Below are 21,067 nucleotides of genomic sequence, written 5' to 3'. Positions count from 1 at the left end.
TTTACAGACCACCAATATAGGATTAGAAATCGAGTTGCATTCCTGTCTCTGAAGTCAAACTATTTATCAAAACACACAATATGCAATTCTTTTTCTAGACTTAGAAAAATATTCTTACTTTTACGACATCAGTGAACATTTTGGGTCGGCTGAATAGGTTTTTGTTTTTGTAGGCTAGCAATTTACCAGACCACCCATATAGGATTAGAAATATTAAATTCGAATATATACTATATCAAATCGTTTAACTTTATTGCCATTTTAGTTTTCAATACAATTTAATTTGTAATGGGTCTTTCGGTGGTATTTTCAACAATCTCATGGGCAATCTGAGTTTTTGCTTCATCTCCAGCATCCACAATCGTTTCAGGTCCTATATCGTTGTCACCTTCTTCCTTTTCACTTGAATATTCTTCACTTCCGTATTCTTCGTTTCCCTCTTCTTCACTGCCATATTCTACGCTTCCCTCTTCTTCACTGCCATATTCATCACTTCCCTCTTCTTCACTGCCATATTCTTCGCTTCTCTCTTCTTCACTGTCATAATCTCTATCAAAATCATCACCATCCGTTTGATCGTAGTCATCTTCATTATTCAAATAGTCCAGATATTCCCAGAAAGCTTCAGGAGTTATATCGAACTCTTCATATTCATAGTCACCATTTTCATTCGGACCATATACCCAATACCAGATATTATCATAGACTTCATAGTCTATGAAATAATCATCATCATCAACATCATCATAATCATCAACATTATGTTCATCAGCGAGATAATCACTGAAATAATCATAAACAAATTGGCTCCAATCTCCATCGGGTAATTTAGCATCTTCAGCATCTTCCACAAATTCATGTTTACTTTTTGGATTTAATGGATGGGATGAAGAGTGTGTATACGAGTGACTGGAAGATGTTGAGGCTCCGTGTGTGCTACTAGCTATTGCACCTTGGCAGTAGATTATTAAGGAAATAACTGGAAATAAGAGAAAAGGATACTCGATTAGAGAGCCTTGAAATTCAGGAGATAATGTGAAAAAATATTTTTTCTGAAGATAGGCCAAATAAATGGCAAACATTTTGGAAACTGTTCTCGAACTCTTGGATCACATTGAAAACAAAAAAGTTAAGCGGATTGCGAAAATTTTGATTACTTCCAAACATTTGAAGCAATTACAATTTTTTCACACAAATAATATATTCACTTGAATTGCTAACACTTTGCGTCACCCCTCCTTACTGTGGGGTTCTTAAGGATCGGCCAAATCGATATTGGATTCTATCTCATACACACCCACGAAAATGATTCCAATGTTTAACTTCACCATGTTGATCTCTTTAGACTTTACATATAGAACAACGAAAGAAAACTAAATTTCATTTTCATCATCATAAAATGTTTTATATAAATTTTGAAAACTTCATTGAAAAATATGAAAACAATTGTTTAAATAAAGCTGCACTGAATTTAGATGGTCTAAAGACTGGATATTTGTTTTAGACAAAAAACAAAAACATTACAAAATTATTGTCAATGTGTAACATAATAGGCCAAGGCTGATATGCATTTGTTTGTTTTTGTTTTTTTATACCCTCCACCATAGGATGGGGGTATATTAACTTTGTCAATGCGTTTATAATACATCGAAATATTGCTCTAAGACCCCATAAAGTGTATATATATATATATATTCTGGGTCGTGGTGAAATTCTGAGTCGATCTGAGCATTTCCGTCCGTCCGTCCGTCTGTTGAAATCACGCTAACTTCCGAACGAAACAAGCTATCGACTTGAAACTTGGCACAAGTAATTGTTATTGATGTAGGTCAGATGGTATTGCAAATGGGCCATACCCGTCCACTTTTACGTATAGCCCCCCATATAAACCGATCCCCCTATTTGGCTTGCGGAGCCACTAAGAGAAGAAAATTTTATCCGATCCCGCTGAAATTTGGTACATGGTGTAAGTATATGGTCTCAAACAACCATACAAAAATTGGTTCACATCGGTCAATAATTATATATAGCCCCCATATATACCGATCTCCTGATTTGGCTTGCGGAGCCTCTAAGAGAAGAAAATTTCATCCGATCTGGCTGAAATTTGGTACATGCTATTAGTATATGGACTCAAACAACTATGCAAAAATTGCCCCACATCGGTCCATAATTATATATAGCCCCCATATAAACCGATCACCAGATTTGACCTCCGGAGCCTCTTGGAAGACCAAAATTCATCTGATTCAGTTGAAATTTGGTACGTGGTGTTAGTATATGGTATCCAACAACCATGCAGGAATTGGCTCATATCAGTCCATAATTATATATATCTCCCATATAAACCGATCCCCAGATTTTACCTCCGGTGCCTTTTGGAGAAGCAAAATTCATCCGATCTGGTTGAAATTTGGTACGTGGTGGTAGTATATGATATTTAACAATCATGCCAAAAGTGGTTCATATCAGTCCATAATCATATATAGCCCCCAAATAAACCGATCCCGAGATTTGGTTTTGGAGCCTCTTGGAGGAGCAAATTTCATTCGAGTCAGTTGAAATTGGGTACATTGTTCTAGTAAAGGGTGATACGGTTAAAATTTGGTCAATATAAACTTGACGTATTTCTTTCAATTTTTCATTTAAAACAAGTAAGGAAAGTCTAAAGTCGGGCGGGGCCGACTATATTATGCCCTGCACCACTTTGAAGATCTAAATTTTCGATACCATATCACATCCGTCAAATGTGTTGGGGGCTATATATAAAGGTTTGTCCCAAATACATACATTTAAGTATCACTCGATCTGGACAGAATTTGATAGACTTCTACAAAATTTATAGACTCAAAAATTTAAGTCGGCTAATGCACTAGGGTGGAACACAATGTTAGTAAAAAATATGGGAAACTTTAAATCTGAAGCAATTTTAAGGAAACTTCGCAAAAGTTTATTTATGATTTATCGCTCGATATATATGTATTAGAAGTTTAGGAAAATTAGAGTCATTTTTACAACTTTTCGACTAAGCAGTGGCGATTTTACAAGGAAAATGTTGGTATTTTGACCATTTGTGTCGAAATCAGAAAAACATATATATGGGACCTATATCTAAATCTGAACCGATTTCAACCAAATTTGGCACGCATAGTTACAATGCTAATTCTACTCTCTGTGCAACATGTCAACTAAATCGGAGTTAAAAATTGGCCTCTGTGGTCATATGAGTGTAGATCGGGCGAAAGCTATATATGGGAGATATATCCAAATCTGAACCGATTTCAACCAAATTTGGCAGGCATAGTTACAATGCTAATTCTACTCCCTGTGCAAAATTTCAACTAAATCGAAGATAACAATTGGCCTCTGTGGTCATATGAGTGTAAATCGGGCGAAAGCTATATATGGGAGATATATCCAAATCTGAACCGATTTCAACCAAAATTGGCACGCATAGTTACAATGCTAATTCTACTCCTTGTGCAAAATTTCAACTAAATCGGAGTTAAAAATTGGCCTCTGTGGTCATATGAGTGTAAATCGGGCGAAAGCTATATATGGGAGATATATCCAAATCTGAACCGATTTCAACCAAATTTGGCACGCATAGTTACAATGCTAATTCTACTCCCTGTGCAAAATTTCAACTAAATCGAAGATAAAAATTGGCCTCTGTGGTCATATGAGTGTAAATCGGGCGAAAGCTATATATGGGAGATATATCCAAATCTGAACCGATTTCAACCAAAATTGGCACGAATAGTTACAATGCTAATTCTACTCCTTGTGCAAAATTTCAACTAAATCGGAGTTAAAAATTGGCCTCTGTGGTCATATGAGTGTAAATCGGGCGAAAGCTATATATGGGAGATATATCCAAATCTGAACCGATTTCAACCAAATTTGGCACGCATAGTTACAATGCTAATTCTACTCCCTGTGCAAAATTTCAACTAAATCGGAGTTACAAATTGGCCTCTGTTGTCATATGAGTGTAAATCGGGCGAAAGCTGTATATGGGAGATATATCCAAATCTGAACCGACTTCAACCAAATTTGGCACTCATAGTTACAATGCCAATTCTACTCCCTATGCAAAATTTCAACTAAATCGGAGCAAAAAATTGGCCTCTGTGGGTAAATGAGTGTAAATCGGGCGAAAGCTATATATGGGAGCTATATCTAAATCTGAACCGATTTGGCTAATATTTTGCAAGTTTTTCGAGACCCATAAAATATTCGGATGTACGGAACTTGAGGAAGATCGGTTGATATACACGCCAATTATGACCAGATCGGTGAAAAATATATATGGCAGCTATATCGAAATCTGAACCGATTTTTTCCAAAATCAATAGGGATCGTCTTTGAGCCGAAACAGGACCCTATACCAAATTTTAGGACAATCGGACTAAAACTGCGAGCTGTACTTTGCACACAAAAATACATCAACAGATAGACAGACAGACAGACAGACAGACAGACAGACAGACAGACAGACAGACGGACATCGCTAAATCGACTCAGAATTTAGTTCTAAGCCGATCCGTATACTAAAAGGTTGGTCTATGATTACTCCTTCTTGGCGTTACATACAAATGCACAAACTTATTATACCCTGTACCACAGTAGTGGTGAAGGGTATAAAAACCTTAACACCCCTCATTTTGAAGGTGTGTGTGTGTAGAATGTTGCTCCTTTTTTGATTTTGGAATTCACTCTTCAGTTGTCAAAATGCCGTCCAAGCAAGAAGAGCAGCGTATCAAAATTTTGCTCGCGCATCGCGAAAATCTGAGCTACTCGCACGCAAAGCTGGCAAAATCGCTAAAAGTTGCCAAATCAACTGTTACAAATGTAATTAAAGTGTTTGGGGAACGTTTGTCGACAGCCAGGAAGTCTGGATCGGGGGGAAAACCGGAAGCCGCTGAGACGACAAAGAGAGTTGCCGGTAGTTTCAAGCGAAACCCTAACCTCTCTCTCCGAGATGCCGCAAATAAGCTGGGTGTATCGTCTACAACCGTGCATCGAGCCGAAAAACGAGCCGGACTATCGACTAACAAGAAGGTAGTGACTCCAAATCGCGATGATAAACAAAATACGACGGCCAAAGCGCGATCCCGGAGGCTGTACACGATGATGCTGACGAAGTTTGACTGCGTGGTAATCGACGACTACAAGCAGCTTCCGGGATAGGAGTTTTATACGGCAAAAGGAAGGGGAAAGGTAGCAGATATTTTCAAGCACATAAAATTGTCAAAGTTCGCAAAGTTTTGGCCGGATTTGGCATCTTGCCATTAGGGTAAAAAGGCCATGGAGTGGTACGCCGCCAACAACGTGCAGATGGTTCCCAAAGACAAGAACCCTCCCAACACGCCCAATTGAGAAATACTGGGCTATTGTCAAGCGGCACCTAAAGAAGACCAAAAAGCTGCTAAGGACGAGCAACATTTCAAGGCAAACTGGCTTTCTGCGGCGAAGAAGGTGGACAAGGTGGCTGTACAAAATCTGATGGCAGGTGTCAAGCGTGAGGCCCGGCAATTCGGATTTGGAAAAGCGAAAGCCTAACTGAATATTTTTCCTGAATTTTATACTAATTGAACTTGAAAAAGAAATTTAATTTGATTTTTTAAATAAACGATTTCACCGATTTACACGCGTTTTCCCTTGACCAAATTTTGTCCGTATCACCCTTTATATGGCCGTTAACAACCATGCCTAACTAGGTCCATATCGGTCTATAGTTATATATAGCCCTCAGATAAATCGATCCCCAATCACACAAAAATTGGTCCATATCAAGTTCGAAATTGTATATAGCCCCCATATAAGCGATCCCCATATTTCAATTCTGGCTCTCTACGTGCCGTGCAAAAGTCCATATCGATTCGTAATTATTTGTAGACTTACCTATACATACATACCTTTTTTGTCTAATATATACCACATATGGACTAACTCACAATTGAGAAAACAATGTTAAGAAGTTTTAAGATACCACAATCAAAGTAATTCGATTGTGGATGGCAATCTTTCGTAGAAGTTTCTACGCAATCCATGGTGGAGGGTACATAAGATTCGGCCTGGCCGAACTTACGGCCGTATATACTTGTTTTATTTGGAATGAAGTTCGTGTTTTTGGAAAGTTTATTTTTTTCTACAAAAACAAACTTAGAGAACCATTTGATGGAGACTAGTGTCGATCCAGCAATGTCTCCTTCTGTCTGAAAAGGTATGAGCGAGTTCTTTCACAATATACGTTCCCTTTTATATTTCGAATTTGGGTAACCCTATTGTTGCAATCTGTCAAGTGATAGCTCTATCGTAAAGCTTGACTTTTTTGAGGTTATACATACTCAGAACATTTGTATATACGAGCGTTATTTGTGTTGATGACAGCAACTTAAAAGATTCATCTAGCCCAAAAATGGAATTAAATCTTGAACGACGTGGATTACCACAACAAAGTGCATCGATGAGTTTAATTCAATTTTTGGTGCGAAGCTCCATCACAGACCAGTGTTTATTGATGCTACGATGAATTCAACCGAGATCATAGTTCACTCCAAGACAAATTCCGTGTGAGTCGTCAAAAATCAGATCCCGAGAGCAATGATGCCGTGGAGGAGTGGGGAGACAGGAGGATACCCTTCGGAATCCTGAACATGTATACACGGATGAAAAAGACTGTTTTTCATATGTTTGGCTATAAACATTGTATGTTTGGAACACAAATTTTTAAACACAATATTTTTGAGTGCAAGCATATAATGTTCATAAACTACCATAACATGTTTGGGACATATATGTTAATATGTTAGAACATATTATGTTTGGGACATAAAATGTTTGTAAATATAATATGCTTGGATGCAAACATATATTAATTTAGAAATAGCCTATAAACATATATGTGTTTACTAGCTTGGAGCGCTATTTAACAGGGAGCGATATTGAATTAAGTTGGTGGTTGTTGCTTCTTATTACAAAATTAACATTTTATTTTTCCTTGGGCAATTGATCAGCTACTTCTTTGATCCTTACAAACTATGTGGTCCGCTGTTCGAATCCCCGTCCGGCAAAAGGTAAAATTAAAATAAAAAAAATCATAAAATTGAATAATTTCTTCTACAATGTTTGTATTACAGAAAAAGGTGCTACACCCTCACAAAAAATCGCTTCTGTAACATATACTCCCAAACATATTTTGCTTCAAGCATATACATTTTTGGGTATTGCCCAAACATTTATTTGTTTGATCTCTTCCAATATATAATATGTTTGAAAGCATTTTGGTCTAAACAATATATGTTTGGGTAGTCTAAGTTCCAAACATTTTGTATTTTTGCATCCAAATTCAATAATGTTGTCTTCCAAAAAACAATATGTTATTATGTGAACATATAATATGTTTGGTAGCATTTGCAAAATTATATTATATGCTTAAAAAAATTTCTCCCAAACAATATTGTGCTCAAAGTTTTATTTATTTATTTATATATAAATATATTTACAATCATAATGAATTATGAAAATAAACAGGTAATATAGGTGCTAACAACATAGGTTTTCGATCTGAATGCTCAAAATGTTGTTTCTGCCTAATTGTATATTCCTCCACATCTTTCTCACTTCCACGAGATTTTTTAGTTCTTAGCACCTTTTTCTGTAATGCAAACATTGTAGAAGAAATTGTTATATTTTATAATTTTTTTTTAATTTTACTTTTTGCCGGACGGGGATTCGAACAGTGGACCACACAGTTTGTAAGGATCAAAGAAGTAGCTGATCAATTGCCCAAGAAAAAATAAAATGTTAATTTTGTAATAACAAGCAACAACCACCAACTTAATTCAATATCGCTCCCTGTTAAATAGCGCTCCAAGCTACTAAACACATATATGTTTATAGGCTATTTCTAAATTAATATATGTTTGCATCCAAGCATATTATATTTACAAACATTTTATGTCCCAAACATAATATGTTCTAACATATTAACATATATGCTAGTTTATGAACATTATATGCTTGCACTCAAAAATATTGTGTTTAAAAATTTGTGTTCCAAACATACAATGTTTATAGCCAAACATATGAAAAACAGTCTTTTTCAACCGTGTAAGAACTAAAAAATCTCGTGGAAGTGAGAAAGATGTGGGGGAATATACAATTAGGCAGAAACAAAATTTTGAGCATTCAGGTCGAAAACCTATGTTGTTAGCACCTATATTACCTGTTTATTTTCGTAATTTATTATGATTGTAAATATATAAATAAATAAATAAAATTTTGAGCACAATATTGTTTGGGAGAATTTTTTTTAAGCACATAATATTTTTGGGTGCAAAATGCTTCCAAACATATTATATGTTCACATAATAACATATTGTTTTTTGGAAGACAACATTATTGAATCTGGATGCAAAAATACAAAATGTTTGGAAATTGACTACCCAAACATATATTGTTTAGACCAATATGCTTTCAAACATATTATATATTGGAAGAGATCAAACATATAAATGTTTGGGCAATAGCCAAAAATGTATATGCTTGAAGCAAAATATGTTTGGGAGTATATGTTACAGAAGCGATTTTTTGTGAGCGTGTATGGGGATCAAAGATAGAAGAACGGCCAGCGGCATTTATTGCAGTGAACTGCGAATAAGGGTGTCTTACACGCTGGATAATGATTGCAGTAGTTTTCAGGCTGAGATTTATGCGATCACTGTTAGGGTTTTTTCTCCGGGAACGGAATCCCGGGAATTCCCCGGAAATTGCTATTTTTTCGCTCCCGCTTTGCCGGGAATGATGTGCGGGAATTCCCGGGAAATTTTCTTTACAGTATTTTATGTATAATAGAGGGTTTTATATGGCAAATGACAGTTGAAATCTAGTTAATGTGGATTTTGGAAGTGTAATGTGAATGTCGTATCACATGGTGGTGTTTCCCTTTTGGGAATATTGACTGAACATGTGCATTTATTGTCTAAATGTATTCCACATCAAATCAGGTTTCTCTTTGACCAGGATCCCGGGAAATTCGAAAAAACAAATTCAGCTTTCCCGGGAATGCAAAAAGTCCGGGAAAAAGAAACCCCTAGTCACTGTTGATGAGGCCGTTATTCAGAAGCGATATCAGATTCTTCATCGACAGTCAAACATCTATAAAAGCTTTATGCAGTGCTGACATAAGGTCTAAGGTAGTCAGCCGTTGTCGTAGAGAACTCAAGGTTCTCACTGAACAGCGTAATATAACTCTGTGCTGGGTACCTGGGCACTGTGGGATAATAGGGAATGAGGAGGCGGATGTGCGGGCTAAGGAGGGCACTCGTGGAACGAATAATGTCCCGGCGGACGTTTTTCTTCCACTATCTTCTTATCTATACAAGATAGATGTCAAATATGATGAACTATGGCGAAGACGCTTCGGATCGTTGCGAGCAAACCAAGTTGATATGGGACGAAAAGAACCGAAGAGACTGCGAAATTTTAATGTCGATGAACACAGAGAAATTGCGGCCTTTGATTAGCATCATAATAAGACATAACACACTTGGGAAACACATGGTAAGAATATTCCTTAAAGATGACGACATCTGTAGATGGTGTCTGCACCCAGAAGTTACGGAATACTCGTACCATTTCCTGTGTCAGTATCCAGCATTATATTTAGAAGAAACAAGATACTGGGCTCCTTTTTCTTTCAGACTCTCATTGCGGGATCTGCGGGAAAGCAGCTTAAGGAACATACTTACCTTCATTAGGGCCTATGGTTGGTTGTTCTACGATTTCTTTTAAAGAAGACGGACAAGTGGAAGTTCGGAAACTATTTCAAAGTGGATCAAATCGGAAGGAAGAAGCTAAAAAGATTACATCGAGGAATCACAATGGTCTAAATGGACATCAATTCAACACAAAATTGATGTCATTTTCTACAACCAAACCTAACCTAACAATGCCGTGCGCCAAATGATATGTTATTGCAAATTGCCTATTGTGCATTACTGGTTAGGTTAGGTTAGGTTGAAAAGAGGATTCAGGATGCTCTGTCTCATGTCGGCTGACATATACCTAAGACAGTATTCGGCTTGTAGTGCGCTCTAATTTCTTCTTTCGACCGTACCTTTCCAGGAACTCTGTGTCTCTAACGAATTCCCTAATTTGTTTCCAATTCCTGTTTCCAATTCTGGGTCCCGAATCCCCTCTTCATCGATATGATTAACTTTTTTCCTAGTAAAGGCGATCTCATTATTCTCAAAACAAGATCTCATCATCCTCAAAACATGCCCTACATGTACCATCCTCTGATGCTCCTATTCGGCACAGATGTGCTCTCATTTCAAGGAGTTCGATCATTATTCCCACGGCCATCGTGACTGTCGTGACCTACTCTCTTTCTGTAATTCTTCAGTTTTTTTATACCCTCCACCATAGGATGGGGGGTATATTAACTTTGTCATTCCGTTTGTAACACATCGAAATATTGCTCTAAGACCCCATAAAGTATATATATTCTGAGTCGTGGTGAAATTCTGAGTCGATCTGAGCATGTCCGTCCGTCCGTCCGTCCGTATGTTGAAATCACGCTAACTTCCGAACGAAACAAGCTATCGACTTGAAACTTGGCACAGGTACTTGTTATTGATGTAGGTCGGATGGTATTGCAAATGGGTCATATCGGTCCACTTTTACGTATAGCCCCCATATAAACCGACCCAAATTTGGATTGCAGACCCTCTAAGAGAAGCAAATTTCATCCGATCCGGCTGAAATTTAGTACATGGTGGTAGTATATGGTCTCTAACAACCATGCAAAAATTGGTCCACATCGGTCCATAATTATATATAGCCCCCATATAAACCGATACCCCGATTTGGCTTTCGGAGCCTCTAAGAGAAGCAAATTACATCCGATCCGAATGAAAATTGGTACATTGTGTTAGTATATGGTCTTTATCAACCGTGCAAAAATTTGTCCACATCGGTCCATAATTATATATAGCCCCCATATAAATCGATCCCCTGATTTGGCTTGCGGAGCCTCTAAGAGAAGCAAATTTCATCCGATCCGGCTGAAATTTGGTACATGGTGTTAGTATATGGTCTCTAACAACCATGCAAAAATTGATCCACATCGGTCTATAATTATATATAGCCCCCATATAAACCGATTCCCCGATTTGGTTTTCGGAGCCTCTAAGAGAAACTAATTTCATCCGATCCGGCTGAAATTTGGTACATGATGTTAGTATATGGTCTTTAACAACCATGCGAAAATTGGTCCACATCGGTCCGAGATTTGTCAGATCAGTTGAAATTTGGTAAATTGTGCTAATATATGGCCGTTAACAAACATGCCTAACTAGGTCCATATCGGTCTATAGTTATATATAGCCCTCAGATAAATCGATCCCCAATCACACAAAAATTGGTCCATATCAAGTTCATAATTGTTATAGCTCCCATATAAGCGACATCCATATTTCAATTCTGGCTCCCTAAGTACCGTGCGAAAGTCCATATCGATTCGTAATTATTTGTAGACTTACATACATTTTTGTCTAATATATACCACGTGTGGACTAACTCACAATGTAGAAAACGGTTTAAGATACCACAACCCAAGTAATTCGATTGTGTATAACAATCTTTCGTAGAAATTTCTACGCAATCCATGGTGGAGGGTACATAATATTCGGCCTGGCCGAATTTACGGCCGTTTATACTTGTTCTTATCTGGTTCACCCGATAGTGAACCAGATAAAATGTCGTCGATGTGTCTCTCGTGCTCATTCATCCAACTCGGCCCGCGTTGCCTCTATTGGCTCTTCGTTCTCTAAATTCACTTCCCTACGTGACCTAGCTCTTATCCCCATATCTTTTGCCTCTTCGTTTCCTTTAATTCCGACATGCCCGTATTCCGACTATTCGATGATCATGTTCTTGCATTTTTTGGCCTCGTGTTATTTCCGAGCTATTTCATACATTCCGTTGTGGTACGCACTTCTGCGTGCTGTGGAATAGAATTTCGGTGTCTGGGTTCTCCACATATACACCCAGTTCTTTCCTTTTAGCTATCCATTGGTGTAACAGTTATTTCCCTCTAGTATCTATTCTGAGGTCCCATTCACCCATGATTAGGTTAGGTTAGTTGGCAGCCCGATCTATCAGGCTCACTTAGACTATTCAGTCGCTCTTATCACTGAGTGCTGTCCGATTCCATATTAGGCTCTATGACAAGCGACCTCCTTTTATAGCCGAGTCCGAACGATGCAAGAATCGAACCCACGACCTTGTGTATGCAAGGCGGGCATGCTAACCATTGCACCACGGTGACTCCCATCCCATTCAAAATGATCATCCTGGCGTTAGCTATAGCCCCCTCAGGTCACACTCGGCATGTGTCAATTGGTCAAAAGAAATGCTCCCAAAATACGATTGAGGTGCTTCGAAATACGTCTATGACATCTGTGACAGTTCCGAAAGTAAACAGCAGTCGACCAATAGAAGTTTCTCGCGCACGAAACACTTCCAAGTAAATGTTCGCCAGTTTTTTTTTCGGTAAACTGGACATATCGCAATCGTACTTCTAGAACAACACAGAAGTCAATTCTGAGTGGTACACACCCATTTCTATGACAGTCGTCTTCCAAGAAATCGGGAAAACCAACAGCCAACGACGGATCACTCTTCACCACGACAATGCGATCTCTCACACATTGGCTCAAACAATTGCATTTTTGAGCACTCAAAACATCGGTTTGATGGGTCAACCGCCATATAGTCCTCGGTACCGAATGATTAATTTCCACGTGGCCAGGCATAAACAATGCCTAGCGGTGAGCTCAAAAATTTGATAAGCGATGGCAACATTATCCATTGTCCGCCAAAAATTAGAACAGAGTTTAATTTAGCGACACGCCGTTAGCGGTCATGATATTCCGTCGCCTATTTTGGGATTCCCATAAGAAATGCACGCCAATCGCTACCTCGCGCCATGAACAGTTTGGTATTTTTTAATATCAATCTCCAAGCGAAAAAGTCAAACGAATTGAGATCCGTAGATTTCAGTAGTTATTGTTTGGTAGAAAGGAAGCATGAAACCTCTTTTTTAAGCTATTATTATTTGACGCGTCCTGGGTACGATGTTGCCGAGTCCTGTATGAATGATCCTGGTTTGCGGCCTAAATGTTTGCCTGCCCAGGGCTTCAACATTGTCTTAGGACATTCTTCCGATAATATTTGAGGTTTATTTTGATCAAACGGTCGATGACTATGAGCTGGGAACGACCATTGGAGGTGTACATTTTCAGCTGACTTCTTTCCTAAATAAACCCGATCAGTTTGTGAACAAGCTAAATGTTTGCTCAATATATGTGAAGAGACCCCCTGCAATCCAAAACAATGCCAAGTGAATAACCTGTGGTGGAAAGTTGGAAAATTAGCACCTTTTCAAGTTCAGATTTGTACAGCTAATAAAAAACCTATTTAACGTAAAGAGAATCACTCTCTTCTCACAATCCATAATAAATGAATAAATTCCTCACCTACTACTCTCACTCTCTTTTGATAACAGTTATTGGCGCCACAAAAAAAAACACATCAATGTGATTTTATTTACAGATATTCTAAGTGTGTGTTCAATGATCATCCCGACTCTTCCAATGGCCTGCTGTGAAAAAAAAAACAATAACAAAAACACCAACTAACTAAAATATGGAACTCACGTCTCCCTCGCAAGAAAATGCATCATTAAGCAAATAAGGGTGATAAAAAAAAACAAACGACATACCTACACATAGCCTCTAAGATTCCCGGCAAATCCCCCACCCCATTATAGTTAAGGTGCTAAAATGTGAGGAAAAATAAGCAAATACAACAAATAATGCAAATTCGCTAAAGTTCTGGCCTTATGCCATAGATAGAGCTACGATCCCACAGTTTCCCTTTCATATCGGTCTATGGCGGTACGGCAAACCACGGTGTTATCTATGGCAAATGTTTCATATAACCTTCAGATTGACAATGATCAGCTGATCATCTATAGTACGACGCATTTAGATAGGCCAATGGATGATGTGTACATCGTTAGTATAATGGTTTTGGCCTGGTTTCTTCTAATTGCGGGCTTTTCATTTGGCTTCTGCAATCAGTGTATGCGAAATGGTTGTTTTCTATACAAATGGTCTTGTTGTGGATTAAGTTGCGGTGGAACTTCTAGTATAGGGGATTCGGAGCGGGGAGATGTGGACAGTGACAGTATATCGACCATAAGAACTGTAAGAGGTAAGAGAGTTAGAATTTAAGAAGAGCAGCAGTGTGTGTATGATTTCCTAATGAAAAATGTCAAACAAGATTTGAATGTTTTACTCTTCTACCGAAATCAAAATGCAAAAAATGAGGCATATTTTCAGGCTTATGATTCGAGCAATTGAAAATGCTTTGTTGATACATCAAGTGAAGTAATTTGTTAGTTACTTATTACATTATAGTCTTAGGAAATTAACAAAATTTTCTGGAATATTAAAAACAAGTATATACGCACGCTCACAAAAAATCGCTTCTGTAACATATACTCCCAAACATATTTTGCTTCAAGCATATATATTTTTGGGTATTGCCCAAACATTTATATGTTTGATCTCTTCCAATATATAATATGTTTGAAAGCATATTGGTCTAAACAATATATGTTTGGGTAGTCTAAGTTCCAAACATTTTGTATTTTTGCATCCAAATTCAATAATGTTGTCTTCCAAAAAACAATATGTTATTATGTGACCATATAATATGTTTGGAAGCATTTTGCACCCAAAAATATTATATGCTTAAAAAAATTCTCCCAAACAATATTGTGCTCAAAATTTTATTTATTTATTTATATATTTACAATCATAATGAATTATGAAAATAAACAGGTAATATAGGTGCTAACAACATAGGTTTTCGACCTGAATGCTCAAAATTTTGTTTCTGCCCAATTGTATATTCCCCCACATCTTTCTCACTTCCACGAGATTTTTTAGTTCTTAGCACCTTTTTCTGTAATACAAACATTGTAGAAGAAATTATTCAATTGTATGATTTTTATACCCTTCACCACTACTGTGGTACAGGGTATAATAAGTTTGTGCATTTGTATGTAACGCCAAGAAGGAAGACCCATCGTTTAGTATACCGATCGTCTTAGAATTAAATTCTGAGTAGATTTAGCGATGTCCGTCTGTCTGTCTGTCTGTCTGTCTGTCTGTCTGTCTGTCTGTCTGTCTGTCCGTCTGTCTGTCTGTTGATGTATTTTTGTGTGCAAAGTACAGCACGCAGTTTTAGTACGATTGTCCCAAAATTTGGTATGGGGTCCTGTTTCGGCTCAAAGACGATCCCTATTGATTTTGGAAAAAATCGGTTCAGATTTAGATATAGCTGCCATATATATTTTTAACCGATCTGGTCATAATTGGCGTGTATATCAACCGATCTTCCTCAAATTCCGTACATCCGAATAATTTATGAGCCTCGAAAAACTTGCAAAATATCAGCCAAATCGGTTCAGATTTAGATATAGCTCCCATATATAGCTTTCGCCCGATTTACACTCATTTGCGCACAGAGGCCAACTTTTTGCTCCGATTTAGTTGAAATTTTGCACAGGGAGTAGAATTAGCATTGTAGCTATACGTGCCAAATTTGGTTGAAATCGGTTCAGATTTAGATATAGCTCCCATATATAGCTTTCGCCCGATTTACACTCATATGACCGCAGAGGCCAATTTTTAACTCAGATTTAGTTGAAATTTTGCACAGGGAGTAGAATTAGCATTGTAGCTATACGTGCCAAATTTGGTTGAAATCGGTTCAGATTTAGATATATCTCCCATATATAGCTTTCGCCCGATTTACACTCATACGAACACAGAGGCCAATTTTTAACTCCGATTTAGTTGAAATTTTGCACAGGGAGTATAATTAGCATTGTAGCTATGCGTGCCAAATTTGGTTGAAATCGGTTCAGATTTAGATATAGCTCCCATATATATGTTTTTCTGATTTCGACAAAAATGGTCAAAATACCAACATTTTCCTTGTAAAATCGCCACTGTTTAGTCGAAAAGTTGTAAAAATGACTCTAATTTTCCTAAACTTCTAATACATATATATCGAGCGATAAATCATAAATAAACTTTTGCGAAGTTTCCTTTAAAGTGCTTCAGATTTAAATGTTTCCCATATTTATACCCTGCGCCACACTGTGGAACAGGGTATTATAAGTTAGTGCATATGTTTGCAACACCCAGAAGGAGGCGAGAAAGACACATGGTGTCTTTGGCAAAAATGCTCAGGGTGGGCTCCTGAGTCGATATGGCCATGTCCGTCTGTCCGTGAACACATTTTTGTAATCAAAGTCTAGGTCGCAGTTTTAGTCCAATCGACTTCAAATTTGGCACAAGTATGTGTTTTGGCTCAGAATAGATACCTATTGATTTTGGAAGAAATCGGTTCAGATTTAGATATAGCTCCCATATATATATTTCGTCCGATATGGACTTATATGACCCCAGAAGCCAGAGTTTTAGCCTAATTTGCTTCAAATTTTGCACAAGAAGAACAATTAGTACTATAGTCAAGTGTGCCAAATTTTATAGAAATCGGTTCAGATTTAGATATAGCTCCCATATATATCTTTCGCCCGATATGGACTAATACGGTCCCAGAAGCCAGAGTTTTACCCCAATTTGGTTGAAATTTTGCACTAGGAGTAAAATTAGTAGTGTAGTCAAGTGTGCCAAATTTTATTGAAATCGGTTCAGATTTAGATATAGCTCCCATATATATCGTTCGCCCGATTTACACTCATATGACCACAGTGGCCAATCTTTTACTCCGATTTAATTGAAATTTTGCACAGGGAGTAGAATTAGCATTGTAGCTATGCGTGCCAAATTTGGTTGAAATCGGTTCAGATTTATATATAGCTCCCATATATAGCTTTAAGACGATTTACACAAATATGACCACAGATGCCAATTTTTTGCTCCGATTTAGTTGAAATTTTGCACAGAGAGTAGAATTAGCATTGTTGCTATGCGTGCCATATTTGGTTGAATTCGGTTCTGATTTAGATATAGCTCCCATATATAGCTTTCGCCCGATGTACACTCATATGACCACAGAGGCCAATTTTTAACTCCGATTTAGTTGAAATTTTGCACAGGGAGTAGAATTAGCATTGTTGCTATGCGTGCCAAATTTGGTTGAAATCGCTTCAGATTTAGATATAGCTCCCATATATAGCATTCGCCCGATGTACACTCATATGACCACAGAGGCCAATTTTCAACTCCGATTTAGTTGAAATTTTGCACAGGGAGTAGAATTAGCATTGTTGCTATGCGTGCCAAATTTGGTTGAAATCGCTTCAGATTTAGATATAGCTCACATATATATGTTTTTCTGATTTCGACAAAAATGGTCAAAATACCAACATTTTCCTTGTAAAATCGCCACTGCTTAGTCGAAAAGTTGTAAAAATGACTCTAATATTCCTAAACTTCTAATGCATATATATCGAGCGATAAATCATAAATAAACTTTTGCGAAGTTTTCTTAAAATTGCTCCAGATTTAAATGTTTTCCATATTTTTATTTTTTACTAACATTGTGTTCCACCCTAGTGCATTAGCCGACTTACATTTTGAGTCTATAGATTTTGTAGAAGTCTATCAAATTCTGTCCAGATCGAGTGATATTTAAATGTATGTATTTGGGACAACATTGTGTTCCACCCTAGTGCATTAGCCGACTTAAATTTTGAGCCTATAGATGCAGAAGTCTATCTAATTCGGTCCAGATCGAGTGATATTTAAATCTATGTATTTGGGACAAACCTTTATATATAGCCCCCAACACATTTGACGGATGTGATATGGTATCGAAAATAACATAGTCGGCCCCACCCGACTTTAGACTTTCCTTACTTGTTATACCCTCCACCATAGGATGGGGGTATATTAACTTTGTCATTCCGTTTGTAACACATCGAAATATTGCTCTAAGACCCCATAGTGTATATATATTCTGGGTCGTGGTGAAATTCTGAGTCGATCTAAGCATGTCCGTCCGTCTGTCCGGCTGTCCGTCCGTCTGTGGAAATCACGCTAACTTCCGAACGAAACTAGCTATCGACTTGAAACTTGGCACAAGTAGTTGTTATTGATGTAGGTCGGATGGTATTGAAAATGGGCCATATCGGCCCACGTTTACGTATAGCCCCCATATAAACCGATCCCCAAATTTGGCTTGCGGAGCCTTCCGGCAAGGCCGTAGCCAGGATTTTAATTCGGGGGGGGTTCAACTTTAAAAAAAATATATTCATATAACCTCATGTGTAGAAAATCTTATTTATGCGTAAGTATGTATACAATATTTTTATAATATTAAATTGAGCCGACGGGTTTTTGGGCAGCAAATAAATCAATGACTTCTACAGTCGGCACATTTATTCGGCGATGAACCGACATTAATGCCAATCCATTGAGTCTACTCTCGCTAGTCGAATTTCTAAGATATGTCTTTAATCTCTTCATTGTTGAAAATGAACGTTCGGATGAGCACGTAGTAAATGCAGGGATAGAAAATGCAGTACTATAGTACTTTTTTCAATACCATTTCACCCCGGTCAGTACCGTAGTACCCCCGCGAAGGATTTAGTATCTTTTGTGTAGACATTTTTGAGTCGATATCAGATTTATGGTACAATAGCTTTGACAAAATATTTTAATATTTTGAGAAAGTCTTTATCAACCTTATTTGCTAATAGTCTTTTACAAATATGGCAAAACAGACATGTTCATGTGGGAAGAAAATCTCGATTTTGTAAAAGACATAGTCAAAAACAGGATTTTATTGAACTTCAAGAATGTTTTAGTCGAAAAAAGAATGCGATTCTATATTATCGATTTTTTATTTTGGTAGAAAATGTTGTCCAAATTTTATTTCTATATAGAACTAGCGTAACCCGGCCCGCTTCGCTGCGCCTTCCGAAGCGTATTTGTACAAACATTTTTCGTTAACTTAGTCAACCATATCCTTCGTGCTGAAAACAAATTCGAAAAGATTTGAATTCTTTCAAACAAGTAGTCCGATTTGCCTTTTCGTTTATAGGTACAAATACGGCGGATATGCATATGTAAAACGGTTCGTCTTAAAAAATGTCGAGGAGAGGGTGTACCCTTTCCTCCAAATTTTTTTAAATAATGTTCTGTATTCAAGTAGTTGGACAATCTTCTATATTTCTTCAACATATCTGAAAATTAAGCACTACATTATAATAAAATACAAAGAATTACTGTTTCCCATCCAATAAATCGGAAAAAGCAAAAGTAGTAAAAAATTTTACCACATTAACATTTGCTAAAATGTTGGAAAATGATGCACCCTCTACGTTGGCTGCCAATTTCATGTAAATTTAAGTTCTTTACTAAAAAGAAGTCTGTCAGAAGCCTGTGCAAAAATCATAAAATTATGTACCGAGTTCCCATTTACGGACAACCATCTACTTTCAATTTAAGAATTGAAAGTATATTAATTTCACAACTACTCAATGGTCCCTATAAATTCTATCGAAGTAAATAGACAAAGTTTATTTCAATTTTCCCCTTCCCCAACCAGATATCGAAAATCATATACTAATTTAAAAATCATGTTTAAATTTAATCACCTCCTCCCACGTTCCCTGTAAATTTCAAGTAGATCGGAGATGTTTAAATTTTGCTCTATTGTTCTAAAGGAACGTCACTTTCCTCGAGACAATATCGACAAACACCGTAGTGAATAGAACCCCTAACCTTCCCTGAAAATTCTTGAAATTCAAGTGTGGGGCAAGGAAGGTTGCCTCTTCGTTCATAACCTGCTTTTGCAAATTTCAAGAAAACTTAAGAATTTTGGTTTTTTTCAGTTTTAGAGGAGGAACCCCGACCAAATATCGAAAAGTGATGTAGCGTATGTTTTGTAAACGTCCCAGAAAATGTCAAGCAAATTATAAGCCTAAAGAGGCGGATTCTCTTCCTCCAAATATCACAAAATCAGGTATCAACTATTAATATCGTAACCTCTCCCCAGTCCTCTGTAAATTTCAAGTAACTCGGTAAAGTTTAATTGTTTCTCTGTATGTACTTAAGAGAAGCGGATGTCTCCATATGCCCTTTTATTTTTATTAAAAAATCGGGAACCTGATATAAATTTCATAACCTCACCCATTTTTTCCGTAAAATTTCAGTCGGGGGAGTTTAGTTTTGTTTTCATTGTACTTAAAAAAAAGTCGGGCAAAGGGGTGGTCCCCCCCCCCGACCAAATATCGAAAAATAATGTAGCGGATTTTTGTCTAGATGCCAACACCAACATTCTATGAAAATTTCAAGCAAATCGCATAATTTTGTTCCAAGTTTCAAAAAGTAGGGCAAGGGGGAGGTCCCCCTCCCCGTCCACATATGAAATCATCAGGTAGCCCATATTATTCCATAACCTCACCGCTTGTTCTCTGTAAATCTCAGATAATTTAGAGAATTTTAGTTTTTTCACTGTACTTTAAAAAAAGTCGAACAAAGGGGAGGTCTCCATCCGCCACCAACCTCAACCTTCAATGCCAACCCCAACCTTCAATGAAAATTTAAAGCAAATAGGTCAACTTTGGTCCAATTTTCAAAAAGGCCGACAAAGGGGAGGTCCCCCTCCGCGATCAGGTGTCAAAAAACGAGGTACCCTATTTTCACCACATGAACGCCCCCTACGATCTCTGAAAGTTTCAAGTAAATTGGTTCAGCCGTTTCGGAGCCAACTCGGAACATACAAACAAACAAACAAATAAACAAACATAGATTGAATTTTATATTTTTATAAAAAATTTTGTCAAAATTTTATTGAAAATTTTGTAAACATTTTATTTCTATAGGAAATTTTTGCAAAATTTTATTTCTATAGAAAAAATTTTTCAAATTTTTTTTCTGTAGATTTTTTTGCAAAATTTTATTTCTATAGAAAATTTTTGCAAAATTTTATTTCTATAGAAAAT

At 37.2% G+C, this 21,067-nt stretch overlaps 2 protein-coding genes across 2 annotated transcripts in view; one reads left to right on the top strand and one right to left on the bottom strand.

Annotated features, from left to right (window-relative positions):
• Window positions 1–228: 228 nt before the first annotated feature.
• On the bottom strand, window positions 229–1,363 carry LOC142232852 (uncharacterized). Its single transcript, XM_075303551.1, has 2 exons — window positions 1,298–1,363; window positions 229–979 (listed from the first exon to the last, which is right to left on the bottom strand). Exons 1-2 carry the CDS (start codon window positions 1,329–1,331, stop codon window positions 279–281), a joined length of 735 nt encoding a protein of 244 aa, XP_075159666.1. The 5' UTR covers window positions 1,332–1,363; the 3' UTR covers window positions 229–278.
• A 12,576-nt stretch (window positions 1,364–13,939) lies between these two features.
• Window positions 13,940–21,067, top strand: part of comm3 — a 207,000-nt gene continuing 199,872 nt past the window's right edge. The window contains exon 1 of the mRNA XM_075303546.1: window positions 13,940–14,289. Coding sequence (XP_075159661.1) covers window positions 13,965–14,289 — 325 coding nt within the window. The 5' untranslated portion in view covers window positions 13,940–13,964. The remainder of the gene's footprint in view (window positions 14,290–21,067) is intronic.

The sequence above is a fragment of the Haematobia irritans genome, chromosome 4, assembly GCF_050003625.1.
Source record: "Haematobia irritans isolate KBUSLIRL chromosome 4, ASM5000362v1, whole genome shotgun sequence".
NCBI lineage: Eukaryota > Metazoa > Arthropoda > Insecta > Diptera > Muscidae > Haematobia > Haematobia irritans.
This window is presented reverse-complemented; position numbering and strand designations above follow the sequence as displayed.